The sequence below is a fragment of the Eriocheir sinensis genome, chromosome 68 (genome assembly GCF_024679095.1).
Source record: "Eriocheir sinensis breed Jianghai 21 chromosome 68, ASM2467909v1, whole genome shotgun sequence".
Taxonomy (NCBI): domain Eukaryota; kingdom Metazoa; phylum Arthropoda; class Malacostraca; order Decapoda; family Varunidae; genus Eriocheir; species Eriocheir sinensis.
Genome location: NC_066576.1, coordinates 5019331 through 5032913, shown reverse-complemented (window position 1 = coordinate 5032913; position 13583 = coordinate 5019331). Strand labels below are relative to the sequence as shown.

At 41.2% G+C, this 13583-nt stretch overlaps 1 protein-coding gene across 50 annotated transcripts in view; it reads left to right on the top strand.

Moving 5' to 3' along the window:
- Positions 1-13583, top strand: part of LOC126988204 (titin homolog) — a 169935-nt gene that overhangs the window by 30710 nt on the left and 125642 nt on the right. For all 50 annotated transcript variants that reach the window (XM_050846202.1, XM_050846175.1, XM_050846189.1 and 47 more), the window contains 6 exons: positions 3254-3397; positions 4087-4207; positions 9108-9246; positions 10649-10871; positions 11348-11481; positions 12640-12793. In XM_050846202.1, coding sequence (XP_050702159.1) covers positions 3254-3397; positions 4087-4207; positions 9108-9246; positions 10649-10871; positions 11348-11481; positions 12640-12793 — 915 coding nt within the window. The remainder of the gene's footprint in view (positions 1-3253; positions 3398-4086; positions 4208-9107; positions 9247-10648; positions 10872-11347; positions 11482-12639; positions 12794-13583) is intronic.

Genomic DNA, 13583 nt, shown 5'->3' with positions numbered 1-13583 from the left:
CATATGAAGGAAAAAGGGTAACAGAAAGGGTCAGTGTTTACGACGGGAGATGAAGGGAAGAAATGAGACTACATGAGAAGAAGAAGGGGTAGAAAAGGGGACTGCATGAGCGAGAAGAAGGGGAAGGTTGAAGGGGCATTAGCTACGAGAAAGAAAAGGGGGAGGGAAAGGTTCGTGGATGCAATAAAGGAAATAGGAAAGAGAAATAAGACTTTAAATGAGAAGAAGAAGGAGAAGAAAGGGGATTGCATGAGTTAGAAGAAGGGGAAGGGAAGGAGAATTACCTACGAGAAAGAAAAGGGGTAGAGAAAGGGTAGTTGACGCCATGAAGGAAAGAGGAAAGAGAGAGGAAAGAAAGGAAGGGAAAGGAGCGTAAAGCGGAAACCTTACACGAGAATTATTATAAACTTCCGAGCAGCTTGAAAATCTAAATAACACGCTTTGGCCGCGGTTATGCAGGCCAGAAGCTTATGGGAAGGAGTGCGCCATCAATGGAACGCGACGTGAAGTATTGATGCAGACTTTGGATATGCCTCGAAGACTTATATTACACGGCTTTGGTCCCGGTGATAGTAGTGGTTTTTAGGACGAGATGACGAGGAGGAGTGCTTAGAGAAGGAGACGTCGAGGATGTGATGACAGCTTAGATACGGGAAAGAAAAACTGTGTGATGAGAACAGTGATAATAATAATAATAAAATAATAATAATAATAATAATTATATACTATTATTATTATGACGTAATTGGAAGAACACGAAGAAGAAAATAATAAAGATAGAGAATAATTGACATGAAGGAAATATAAGAGAAAAGGAAGAGAGAGGAAGGTTTTATTTAAGTGATATGATGGAGGAGGAAGAGGAGGAGGAGGAGGAGGAGAGAAAATTATGAAGCGAAGGTTAAGGACACACGAAGATGATTTTCAATGTCATTCTCTCTCTCTCTCTCTCTCTCTCTCTCTCTCTCTCTCTCTCTCTCTCTCTCTCCTTCATTCCTCCTCCCCCTCCTCCTCCTCCTTCTCCTCTCCTCTCCTCTCCTCTTCCTCCCCAAGAAGGGATTATTTGGGTCAGTGCCACACACACACACACACACACACACACACACACACACACACATTATCGGTCCGCTTGTTGGAATGTTAATTTATTTCTTCTATTTTTCTCTCTCTCTCTCTCTCTCTCTCTCTCTCTCTCTCTCTCTCTCTCTCTCTCTCTCTCTCTCTCTCTCTCTCTCTCTCTCTCTCTCTCTCTCTCTCTCTCTCTCTCTCTCTCTCTCTCTCTCTCTCTCTCTCTCTCTCTCTCTCTCTCTCTCTCTCTGTCAACAATCTATTTATAAAGCAACACCTGTATCACTTTGTTCCTTTCTCAGGTCTTTTTTTATCTTTTCTTTTTTTCTTTTTTTCTTGTCTTTTTTTCCGTACGTCGATATTTTTAGTTTCTTTTTTTCATTCTTTCTTTTTTGTTTTTTTTCCAAGTCTGTTTTCGTTTTAAATCTTTCTTTCTTCCTTATTTTTTTCTTTCTTACTCCTGTTTGTGTTTTTTTTCGTCAATCTTTCTCTTTCTCTTTTCCTTCATTATTTTCTCCGTTTATTTTCAAGTCTGTTTTTCATTTTACTATTTTTATTTCTCCTCTTTTTTTCTTTTATTTTACATTAGTTCATTTTATTTACTGTTTGTTGTTCGTGTCTTCTTCATCATTCATCATCGTTCTGTTTTCCCTCTTTTCCTTCATTTCCTGTGTTCATTTTACTCTTTATTCAACTTTTCTTTTATCCATTCTTTGTTTTTTTCGTGCGTCAATACTTTTTTTTTCTATATATTTTTCATCCCGTTTCTATTCGGTATAAGTTTAGTGTATTTACTCTTGTTCCTGTTTTTCATCATTCATCGTTCTGTTTTCCCTCTTTTCCTTCATTTCCTGTGTTCATTTTTACTCCTTCTTCAACTTTTCTTTTACGTGTTCTTCCTTTTTCGCGCATCAATACTTTTTTGCTAACGAGTATTTTCTTTCTATATATTTCGTCCCATTTCCTGCATCGATATCTCGGCTAACGGGTTCTTTTATGTCTGCTTTTTCCTCCCATTTCTTTCTCTCCTCAACAACATCGTATTTTTAGTTTACACGCTCGCTCCCTCAGGTGTTTGCGTCTTCATTCCTTTCTCCGTTTATTTCTCTTCTCGTTAAGCTCGTGCCGACGTGTCTTTGTGGCCGCGGACCGTCGCTCGCTTCTGCGCCGCTAAATATTTTGGGTGCCTGAACGTAATCGCTTCTTCCCCTCGCTCACCGGCTGCTCCAGAAGACTCAGTGGGTCAGTAGTTGTATTTCCGCTTTGTTGCGTTACTGCCTTACGTAATGACAGGGCGCAGGAAATATATGTAAGCGGTGGTCGAGTGGTCAGCATGCGGGAGCGGTGTTCAGGAGGACCCGGGTTCACGCGAGTGGCTTAAAAAGACTTACATGCTGTCCTGAAGACCACGCATTAAGCCGGACTCTGACGAAACCCAGCATAAGAAAAACGATATTAAGGTCTTCGTATTTAGTATGGTTCTCCTACCTACATTCCTCTCTATTCCCGTAATAGTTTTAATAGTGTATTTTATTAGTTTTCTGCACATGTGCCCATATCTGACAAGTCTCTACCTTTTATTTACTTTTCTTTATCATTGTTTACTTGTCTATTATAAGGTATTTGTTGCCCTACGCCTCTGTCCCTCCTCTACTATATTTCTACTATAATTTCTTCCTCTTTATACTTCTCTCTCTTTGCTGCCACTGTCATTTTATCTTTCTCGATGTCTCGGGTGGCGAAAGAGTTAGACCAGGCAGGGTGTCAGCACGGAAGCACAGTTTTTAAGAACAATTTGAGGCACTCAGTCAGGTTCATAAGCCTTCTGAGGATTGAGGCCAGAGAAGGCATATAAAACATCATTCTTAGAAATCTTAATAACAGGCATAGTGGAGTCAGAGGGGGGATGAGTTAGAGGAATATGTCCGAATCGTCCAGAGTGGAGTTTTTACAGAAAGTTTGAGAGAAGAGTTCATCTTTTGCCTCTTATAGTGATAATGATAATAGTAACCATGACCCCTCTCAAGACTTAATATCAAGGACGAGTAGGAGGAATATGCCCTGAATCGTCCAGAGGGGAGTTTTTAGAGAAAGTTTGAGAGAGGAGTTCAGCCTTAGCCTCTACCTGCTTCACTTCTTGTAGTAATAATGATACTAATAACCATGACCTCCTCTCCTCCTCCAGACCGCCCCAGCCCCCCCGGCCAGCCTGAAGCCATAGACCGAGAGGGGAGTGTCCTGAGCCGCCTGGCCTACATCAAGGTGGAAAATGACGCCCTTCTACTACGCTGGGATGCTCCTGTTACAGACGGCGGCTCTCCTATCACCGGTGAGAGAGAGAGAGAGAGAGAGAGAGAGAGGGAGAGGGAGAGGGAGAGGGAGGGGGAGAGTGATGAGAGAAGAATGAATGTGTTTTGGTGTTTTGGTTTTCCGTGTGTGGCGCTGACGTGATCTCATGTGTGTGTGTGTGTGTGTGTGTGTGTGTGTGTGTGTGTGTGTGTGTGTGTGTGTGTGTTGGGGGGGTGAAGCGGATTTTTGGTTGTTATTGTTGTTGTTGTTGTTGTTGTTGCTGTGTGTTAGTTATGGTGCATATCTTTATTGTTTTTATTGTCTATATTTATACTTTTCTTTCAGTTTGTTTTCTTTCTTTCTTTCTTCCTTCCTTCTTTCCTTTTTTCTCCATTTTTTTCTTTCTTTTCTTTCTTTCCTTCCTTCTTTCTTTCTTTTTCTTTCTCTCTTCTATCCTCCCTTCCTTCCCTCCTCCCTTCCTTTCTTCCTTCCTTTCTTTCGTTCTTTCTTTCACCTTTCTTTCCTTTTTGCTTTCCTTCTTTCTTTCCTTCTTTCTATCCTTTCACCTTTCTTTTTTCCTTCCTTTCTTCCTCCCTCGCTCCCTCCCATCCATTCTTCCTTTCTTTCTTTCTTTTTATCTTTCCTTCTGTCTCTCCTTTTTCTTCTTCTTTTATTTATCTCTTTATTAACTCATCAATGTGTGCGCGCGCGTGTGTGTGTGTGTTTCAGGGTACATCATCGAGCGGTGTGAGGGCGAGGGCAGCGTGTGGGTGCGGGTCAACCTCGTGCCGATCAAGGACACCGAGTACGCCGTGGCCAACATGGTGGGCGGCAAGGAGTACCGCTTCAGGTGGGTCCTTAAGGGGGTCGTTCGCAGACAGTTTCGACTTTCATGTTAACTCTATTGAAATGTCTTGTCTTTATTTTAGTCTTTATATATTGTTACTATCCTCTTTTACTTGTTTTTCGTGTGATTAATTTTTTTGTTTCGTCTTTATCTCTTCATTTTCCTTCTTCGAGTGGGTCCTTAAGGGGGTCGTTCGCAGACAGTTTCGACTTTCATGTTAACTCTATTGAAATGTCTTGTCGTCTTTATTTTAGTCTTTATATATTGTTACTATCCTTTTTTACTTGTTTTTCGTGTGATTTATTTTTTGTTTCGTCTTTATCTCTTCATTTTCCTTCTACGAGTGGGTCCTTAAGGGGGTCGTTCGCAGACAGTTTCGACTTTCATGTTAACTCTATTGAAATGTCTTGTCGTCTTTATTTTAGTCTTTATATATTGTTACTATCCTCTTTTACTTGTTTTTCGTGTGATTAATTTTTTTGTTTCGTCTTTTTCTCTTCATTTTCCTTCTTCGAGTGAGTCCTTAAGGGGGTCGTTCACAGACGCTTCGGCCTTTCACGTTAACTCTTTTAAAATGTCTTGATGTCTTTATTTTAGTCTTTTTATATTGTTACTATCCTTTTTTACTTGTTTTTCGTGTGATTTATTTTTTTGTTTCGTCTTTTTCTCTTCTTTCTCCTTCTTCGAGTGGGTCCTTAAGGGGGTCGTTCACAGACAGTTTCGACTTTCACGTTAACTCTATTGAAATGTCTTGTCGTCTTTATTTTAGTCTTTATATATTGTTACTATCCTTTTTTACTTGTTTTTCGTGTGATTTATTTTTTTGTTTCCCCTTTATCTCTTCATTTTCCTTCTTCGAGTGGGTCCTTAAGGGGGTCGTTCACAGACGCTTTCGACTTTCATGTTAACTCTATTGAAATGTCTTGTCGTTTTCATTTTAGTCTTTATATATTGTTACTATCCTTTTTTACTTGTTTTTCGTGTGATTTATTTTTTGTTTCCCCTTTATCTCTTCATTTTCCTTCTTCGAGTGAGTCCTTAAGGGGGTCGTTCGCAGACAGTTTCGACTTTCACGTTAACTCTTTTTTATTGTCCTTATTTTAGTCTTTATATATTTTCACTATTGTTTTTTACCTGTTTTTCGTTTACTAACTCTTTTGCTTCGTCTTTTTCTCTTCTTTCTCCTTCTTCAGGTGGGTCCTTAAGGGGGTCGTTCGCTGACTCTTCCAACTCTCGTATCGACCATTACCAGAGACCTCATCGTCTTTATTCTGCTCTTTATATATTCTCACTATCCTTCTGTACCACTTTTTCGTCTGCTTACGCTTTTGTTTCCTCTTTATCTCTTCATTCTCCTCTGTTCCTTATTTCTCTCATCATTTTCTTTAGTTTGTCTTACTCCTGTTCCTCTGTTACTTAGTTCTCTCCCCGTTTTCTTTAGTTTGTCTTTCTCTTGTCCTCATTTTCATTTCTTTTCGCTCTCTTTCTGTGCCTCATTCTATAATTATTTTCTCTTTCATCTCTTCGCCTTTTACATGTCACCCTCTGTTCCTCTAGTTTCTTTCCCCCGTTTTCTTTATTTTGTTTTATTCCTGTCTTCCTGTTCTTTCTTTTTATCCTCGTTCTCCTTTTCTGCTTCACTGTCGCAATACACGAGTTTCTCTCCCTCTCTTGTCACTCACTTCATTGTCCCATTTCTTAGTTTTATCTCTTCTATTATAATTTTCCTTCTGTGTCTCATTATCTGTTTGTGCTATTATTATTTCCTCTTCCTCTCCTCTCTTCGTCTCTGTCGCTCATTTCTCTTTATTCTGGTTCTTTATTTTTTCATCTTCCTTCTGTTTTCATTTTGTCTTCTCTCGCTTTTCTTCTTTGCCTCATTGCCTTGTCACGTTATTGCTTTTTCTTCATCTCTTCACTCTTCGTCTTTGTCACTCATTTCTCTTTATTCTGGTTCTTTATTTTTTCATCTTCCTTCTGTTTTCATTTTGTCTTCTCTCGCTTTTCTTCTTTGCCTCATTGCCTTGTCACATTATTGCTTTTTCTTCATCTCTTCACTCTTCGTCTGTCACTCATTTCTCTTTATTCTGGTTCTTTGTTTTTATTTTCCTTTCCTATTTCCATTTTGTCTTCTCTCGCTCTTCTTCTTTGCCTCATTGCCTTTCTCGCATTAATATTTTCTCATTTTCTATGCACTCTTCTTCTCTGTCACTCATTTCTTTATCCTGTTCTATTCATGTCTTCTTTTCATCTGTTTTCACTCTTCTTCTGTGCCTCATTTTCTTCATCTTATTATTCTTTTCGCTTCATTTCGTCATGTCTCATTTCTGTTTTTACCCCGTTTCTTTATTTTCATTTTTACTCTTGTCTTTTTTTTTCTCGACTCGTTCTCCTTGTGTGCGTCATTGTCTTCTCGTTCTATTATTGTCTTCTCCTCCTCTTCTTCTGTCTTCACCCCTCACCTGCTACGCCTCGTCTCTGTCACCCTCTTCTTCCTTTACCTGTCCATCCCCACCTGTCTTCCCCTCTCCCCTTTTTTTTCTTCTACATTCTTCGTGTACCTATTTTTATGTCTTCATTCATGTCTTTCTTCTTCCTTTTCTCCTTCATTTTCTTTTTTATCATTTAGGTTTGAAGATTATTTTACGATGTTTTATTTTCGCATTCCTTGTGTTCTTGTTTTTAATGTTTCTTTCCGTTCATGATTTCTTCTTTTCTTCGTCATTTTCATTTACAATTTGGGTTTGCTTCGTCACATTCATTCGTCATTTCGGTTTTTAAGATCATTTCAAGATGTCTTTTATTTTGTATTCTTGGTGTAGGCCTACCCATCTTTTTAGTCCTTCTCTTCGTTAACTTTCTTTTCTTCATCTTTTTTTTTTTATTATTGTTTAGGTTTGAAAATTTCCCTAACCCCTGATGTTTATTTATTGCATAGTTCATTTAAATTCTTTGTAGGGTTTTCATAATTTATCCTCATTCATTTAAAAGCGTTGCGCATGTTACATTTTCCGTTGTTTTTTCTCTCTCTCTATTGTCATGTTCGTGTGTCTGTATGTCTGTCTCTTTCTCTGTGTACTTGTGTGTATGTCTGCCCATCTCTGTGTCTAATTCTGTCCGTCTGTCTGTCTGTCTATTATTTTCACCATTTTTTTTACCTGTTCCGTCATTCCCTCACCTGTCTATCTGTCCGTGTCTATTTCTGTCTGTGTGTCTGTCTGTCTCTTTAACTGTCTATATATGTCTTTGTCTGTGTTTCTGTGTCTATTTCTGTCTGTGTGTCTGTCTGTCTCTTTAACTGTCTATATATGTCTTTGTCTGTGTTTCTGTGTCTATTTCTGTCTGTGTGTCTCTGTCTATTATTTTAAACATTTTTTTTTTTACCTGTTCCGTCATCTCATCTGTCTATCTGTCTGTGTCTGTCTGTCTCTTTAACTGTCTATATATGTCTTTGTCTGTGTTTCTGTGTCTAATTCTGTCCGTCTGTCTGTCTGTCTATTATTTTCACCATTTTTTTACCTTTTCCGTCATCTCACCTGTCTATCTGTCTGTGTGTCTGTCTGTCTCTTTAACTGTTTATATGTCTTTGTCTGTGTTTCTGTGTCTATTTCTGTCTGTGTGTCTGTCTGTCTATTATTTTAACCATTATTTTTTTTACCTGTTCCGTCATCTCACCTGTCTATCTGTCTGTGTGTCTGTCTATCTCTTTAACTGTCTATATGTCTTTGTCTGTGTTTCTGTGGCTATTTCTGTCTGTGTGTCTGTCTGTCTATTATTTTAACCATTTTTTTTACCTGTTCCGTCATCTCACCTGTCTATCTGTCTGTGTGTCTGTCTGTCTCTTTAACTGTCTATATATGTCTTTGTCTGTGTTTCTGTGGCTATTTCTGTCTGTGTGTCTGTCTGTCTATTATTTTCACCATTTTTTTACCTGTTCTGTCATCTCACCTGTCTATCTGTCTGTCTCTTTAACTGTCTATATGTCTTTGTCTGTGTTTCTGTGTCTATTTCTGTCTGTGTGTCTGTCTGTCTATTATTTTAACCATTATTTTTTTTTTACCTGTTCCGTCATCTCCACACCTGTCATTTATCACGTTAAGGTCATGATGGATCCTCAGAGGCTGTCACGTGGTCTCTTAATTTATCGTTTTATCACCTGAAGGAGACTAATTACCACCTTGACTGTCACTTCTCTATTTACTTAAGCCTCCTCCTCTTCCTCTTCTTCCTCCTCATCTTCGTCATCGTCATATTCATCTTCCTTATTTTCCTGTTTCCTCATTTTCCCATTTTCATGTTCATCCCCTTCTTCTTATTCGTATATTTCTCCTCATTCCTTATTCTCTTTCTTTCTTTCTTTCTTTCTTTCTTTATCTCCCTGTTCATATCTATTATTCTTTCTTTCTCCTTTTCTTCTTTCCTTTTTTGTCTATCTCAATTGTTCTTTCTTTTTTTCTTTCGTTCTTATTCTCTCTCTCTCTCTCTCTCTCTCTCTCTCTCTCTCTCTCTCTCTCTCTCTCTCTCTCTCTCTCTCTCTCTCTCTCTCTCTCTCTCTCTCACACACACACACACACACACACACACATCATCCATTTCTGCTTTCTTTTTTTACATGCTCTTCCATTCATCACTATGTCATCTTCCTCTCCTTCCTCTTTAATTTCCGTCATTATAATTACATTTCACACACGTAGTTAAACAGACGAGATGATTTGCTGTATGTTTGTATTAGGCTATTTCCGCTTTTCTTCTTCGCTATTTATTATATTTAGCTTTGTATATTATTTTCTCTTACCTAATTATCTTATACACACACACGAAGCTAAAGAGACAGCGGGAGATGCGTGTTTCTATCAGGCTCGTGTTTGAAGCCTCGCCTTAATGCCTGTCCCCCGCTCCGCAGAGTCACCGCCGAGAACGCCATTGGCTGCTCGGAGCCGTCGCCGCCTTGTGAGCCGGTGAGCATCTCCACGGACCAGGAGGCCACCGAGCCGCACTTCCTCAGGGAACTCCGGGACGCTGTGGCCGTGGAGGGACAGAAGGTGCGTGTGTGTGTGTGTGTGTGTGTGTGCGTGTAGAGTGGGTATAGGGTAGAGGGTGCAGTGGTGGGTGGCCTTGCTTGGTAACACTGCGCCACTGCATGATGGGTAATTTTCACCGGTAGAATGTCACGCCGCCTCTTTTGTATTTAGTAATATTTTCCTCTAGGGCCCCTTCACACAAGCGGTTTCTGCCGCTACGGCACATGCCGGAGCGGCAGCCGCATGCCCTTTCACATGAGCGGTTTCTGCCGCTCCGGCGAGCGGCAGCCGCCTGGCACCTGGACATCTACGGACAAGTGCGGTGTTTGCTGCATCCGCTTCGGTGTCTCCTTCAGGCATATTTGTCATCCTGTCTTGAGGGATCCCCCAAACAAGGCCGTCTTTCAGTCTCGGAGATCAGGAGCTCCGTGTCATGACAATTGTTAATTAGCCATAACCCTGAAATTTAAATGCAGATGTTTGTTGTACAGAGGTATACAGAATTAATATGTAAGACACTTACATTTTCAATATACATTAATTGAAAGTTCATAAGATGGAAAATATAGTGCATACCAGCTTTTCCAATGATGCAAAGTGGTCGCGTGCCCTTCCTCCCAGTGCTGACAGACAACTACCCCTCGCCGCACGCGGCAAACACCGACCACATGACCACCGAAACCGCTGTGCGGCATTTCTGCCGCTGCGGTCTTGCCGGCAGGGTGCGGCGTCGTGTGAACGCACCCATAGGAGTCGATGTAAAGCAAACCGTCCGGCGCGTGCCGCAGCGGCAGAAACCGCTCGTGTGAAAGGGGCCTAAGAGGATCGTTTTCTGATTATAATTATTTTTTTAGTATAATTTTTACTGATAGAATTTCACGCTGCCTTTTTTGTTTTTAGTAATATTTTCCTCTAGACTCAGAGTATCGTTTTCTGATTATAATTATTTTTTAGCATAATTTTCAGGGTTAGAATGTCACGCTGCCTTTTGTTTTTAGTAATATTTTCCTTTAGACTCAGAGGATCGTTTTCTGATTATAATTATTCTTTTTTAATATAATTATCTTTCAACTTATCCTAACGTTAATCACAATGTAGTTAAGTATTTTAAGACCAATGAGATAAGAAAACAGTATGAAAAGTTAAAGCCCTGACTTGAGAGATTTTATATTTCGATTTCTTTCTGACTCTGTTAATTAGTGTAGCGTATTATCTTGAAAAATATCTGGGCACAGAAACGGTATTTTCTGAAGTATTTACAAGTGTTACTAAAATGCCCTTCGCCTGACTCTCTCTCTCTCTCTCTCTCTCTCTCTCTCTCTCTCTCTCTCTCTCTCTCTCTCTCTCTCTCTCTCTCTCTCTCTCTCTCTCTCTCTCTCTCTCTCTCTCTCTCTCTCTCTCTCTCTCTCTCTCTCTCTCTCAGGTGGAGTTTTCGTGCGACATCATCGGCACTCCGCGACCAGACATCACATGGTTCAAGGACGGCTTCGAGGTATACGACACCCGGCGCTTTGGGTTCCTGGTGGAGGGCGACCGCTACACCCTCGTGCTGAAGGAGCCGCGACTCACCGACGAGGGCGACATCAGAGTGCGCGCCACCAATCGTGTGGGCGTCGCCTCCTCCCAGGCTACCCTCGCCGTGCAGGGTGAGTGGGGCATGGCGTGGCCTCGCTCGCTTGTGGCTGCATAAGAGAGAATTGATATGAGAATGAAAGAAGTAATGAGAGAGAGAGAGAGAGAAATTGACCTCTCTTTATTTCTATCTTTTTAGGAGCACCAATAAGCGGGCTTTTTTTTCCTACCCTTTTCTTTTTTTTGCCCTTGAGCTGCTTCCTGTCCTGTAAAAAAAAAAAAAAAAAAGAAATACTACGCCTTACAAGAACTCTCAGGGCAGTATTACTTAACATTTTGTCGCTAAAGTTCACCTATTTGACAAGGCTTTCGTAGGAGTAGTTTTATGACCCTGGTGGTAGTCTGACCCTTCTTCTGTACCTTGAACCTAAAGAACCACTCATCAGAACCCGATTGATCCCTTCTTTGACCTTTAGAAATAGTTGATGTGCTCGAGAAGCCAGTCTTTTAAAACCGACCCTTGAACACTTTCCCCGCCTCTCGCCCGCAGCCCCGCCCAAGATCAAGCTGCCGGCCCAGTACGAGCAGGGACTCATCTTCGACACAGACGAACTCATCCGACTTCGAGTGCCTTACACGGGACGACCCCAACCCCAGGCCGCGTGGACGCACAACGGAAAGGAGGTGTGTGGAATGGGGGGGTTAGGGGGTATACTTGCATGTGTGTATATATAACTACACCAGAACAACTTGCTATGTGTATATATATAACTACATCAGAACAACTTCCCATGTGTGTATATATTTACCTAACTACACCAGAACAACTTGCTATGTGTATATATATAACATCAGAACAACTTCCCATGTGTGTATATATTTACCTAACTACACCAGAACACCTAACGAACCTCCGCCATACAGCTGTACACTCCTACCATCTGTCCTTCTCCCCCACCTGTACCCTCACCACTGACCCACTTCCTCTTCTTACCATACCCTTGATTTAAAAAAAGTGTGTGTGTGTGTGGGTGGGTGTGGGTAGGGGGGGGGGTGAAGGGGTCAATAAGTTCAGTTTTAGTTTCATTATTGTTCTTTTCTTTTCCCTCGGTCTTTCTTGAGTTCTGTATTTTTTTTCTTTACTTCGGTGCATAAGTGTGTTTTGATCTCGTCTATGAACGTTTTCACAACATTTGTCTTGTATTTCTTTAGTAGACAAAGATAAAACTCAGTAGGTAGTCTTTCAAATCTCACTATATTAATTTCGATAACTACAAGTGTATTTTTAACAGTGATATACTAAAAAAAAAACACATTAAGACAAACTCCTCAATGCAAGGGGAGGAGAAGGACAGGTTACTCGAGTGCTTTTAAAACCCCTTGACTGTGGATTTCCTACCAGAAGACATCACCAAGCTTCAGGAATGGAACAAAAAGTGGCTGCTACAATTCAATGAGGAAAAATGTAAAGTCCTGCACCTTGGGAGGGGAAATCCAGCATACCAATACCACATGGGAAACACTCCACTATCCACCACAGAGGCAGAGAAAGACCTGGGAGTACACATGTTACCAGGCTACCAGTGAAGGCGAAATCCGTGCCAATTGCAGCGGACGAGAAGGGACATGATGGAGGTATATGGATGGATAGCTGAATAGAGGAAGAGAGGAATTTACAGATATTCACAAAGGGGCATTCAGACCGGACCATAGGCGGAGGAGAAGGGACTTGGTGGCGAGAGATAGATAGAAAGAGAAGGTTCAAGCGAAGGAGAAAGGACTCGGGTTAACGGTGATATATTATAAAAACGGAACAGTACAACTTCCTCTCCTCTTCTGCAGGTGGAGGTGGGCGAGCGTCACACCATGGATGTGTCGGACAAGCATGTTACGCTGAAGATCGCGGGCGCCAGCAGGACGGACAAGGGCCTCTACACCCTCAAGCTGGCCAACCCACAGGGGAAGGATGACGCCTCCTTCTTCGTCACCGTCACAGGCGAGTGGGGGGCGTGACAGGGGGCAGGGAGGTGCTTGTGGGTTTACTTGTCCTGTTCTTTATATATAAGGGGGCTCCGTGGTGCAGTGGTTAGCACACTCGCCTCACAATCGAGAGAGCCCGGGTTCGATTCCTGGGCGGAGTGGAAAAATTTGGGCGGCTTTTCCGATACCCTACGCCCCTTTCCACCCAGCAGTGAATGGGTACCAGGTATTAATCGGGGGTTGTGTCCTGTCTCCTGGGGTCTGTTCCCTTCTCTTATAATTCCTTCCCCCTCCTGTCTCTCTCCGGCACATGACCACAGATGTTGTGCTGACTAAATGAAACTTTCCAACTCTTTCCTTATATATGCCGATGTGCGAAATTGAGTTATTATTATTATTATTATTATTATTATTATTATTATTATTATTATTATTATTATTATTATTATTATTATTATTATTATTATATATATATCCTACCTTCTTACCCATATATCAAGCTGTCTGTCTATTTCCATACCAATCAATCTTTCTGTCAATCCACCTATCAGTTTTGTCTATCTATCAATCAATATCAATAGCAAAGTCCTGTTATGCCGGACGTGTTACTTGAATATTACAGTATATTTCAGATCATACTTTGCTCGTTTCTCCGGGAGCCTTCTGAGGCCTATGGTCACAACAGTCCTCTACAGTGCCCCCAGACCAGCCCAGCCCCCCCCATCACCATACTGTGTAGATATCGGGTTCTTAATGTTAACTTTTATCCTGAAACAACGAGATAACTAACATGGCCTTATCTCATG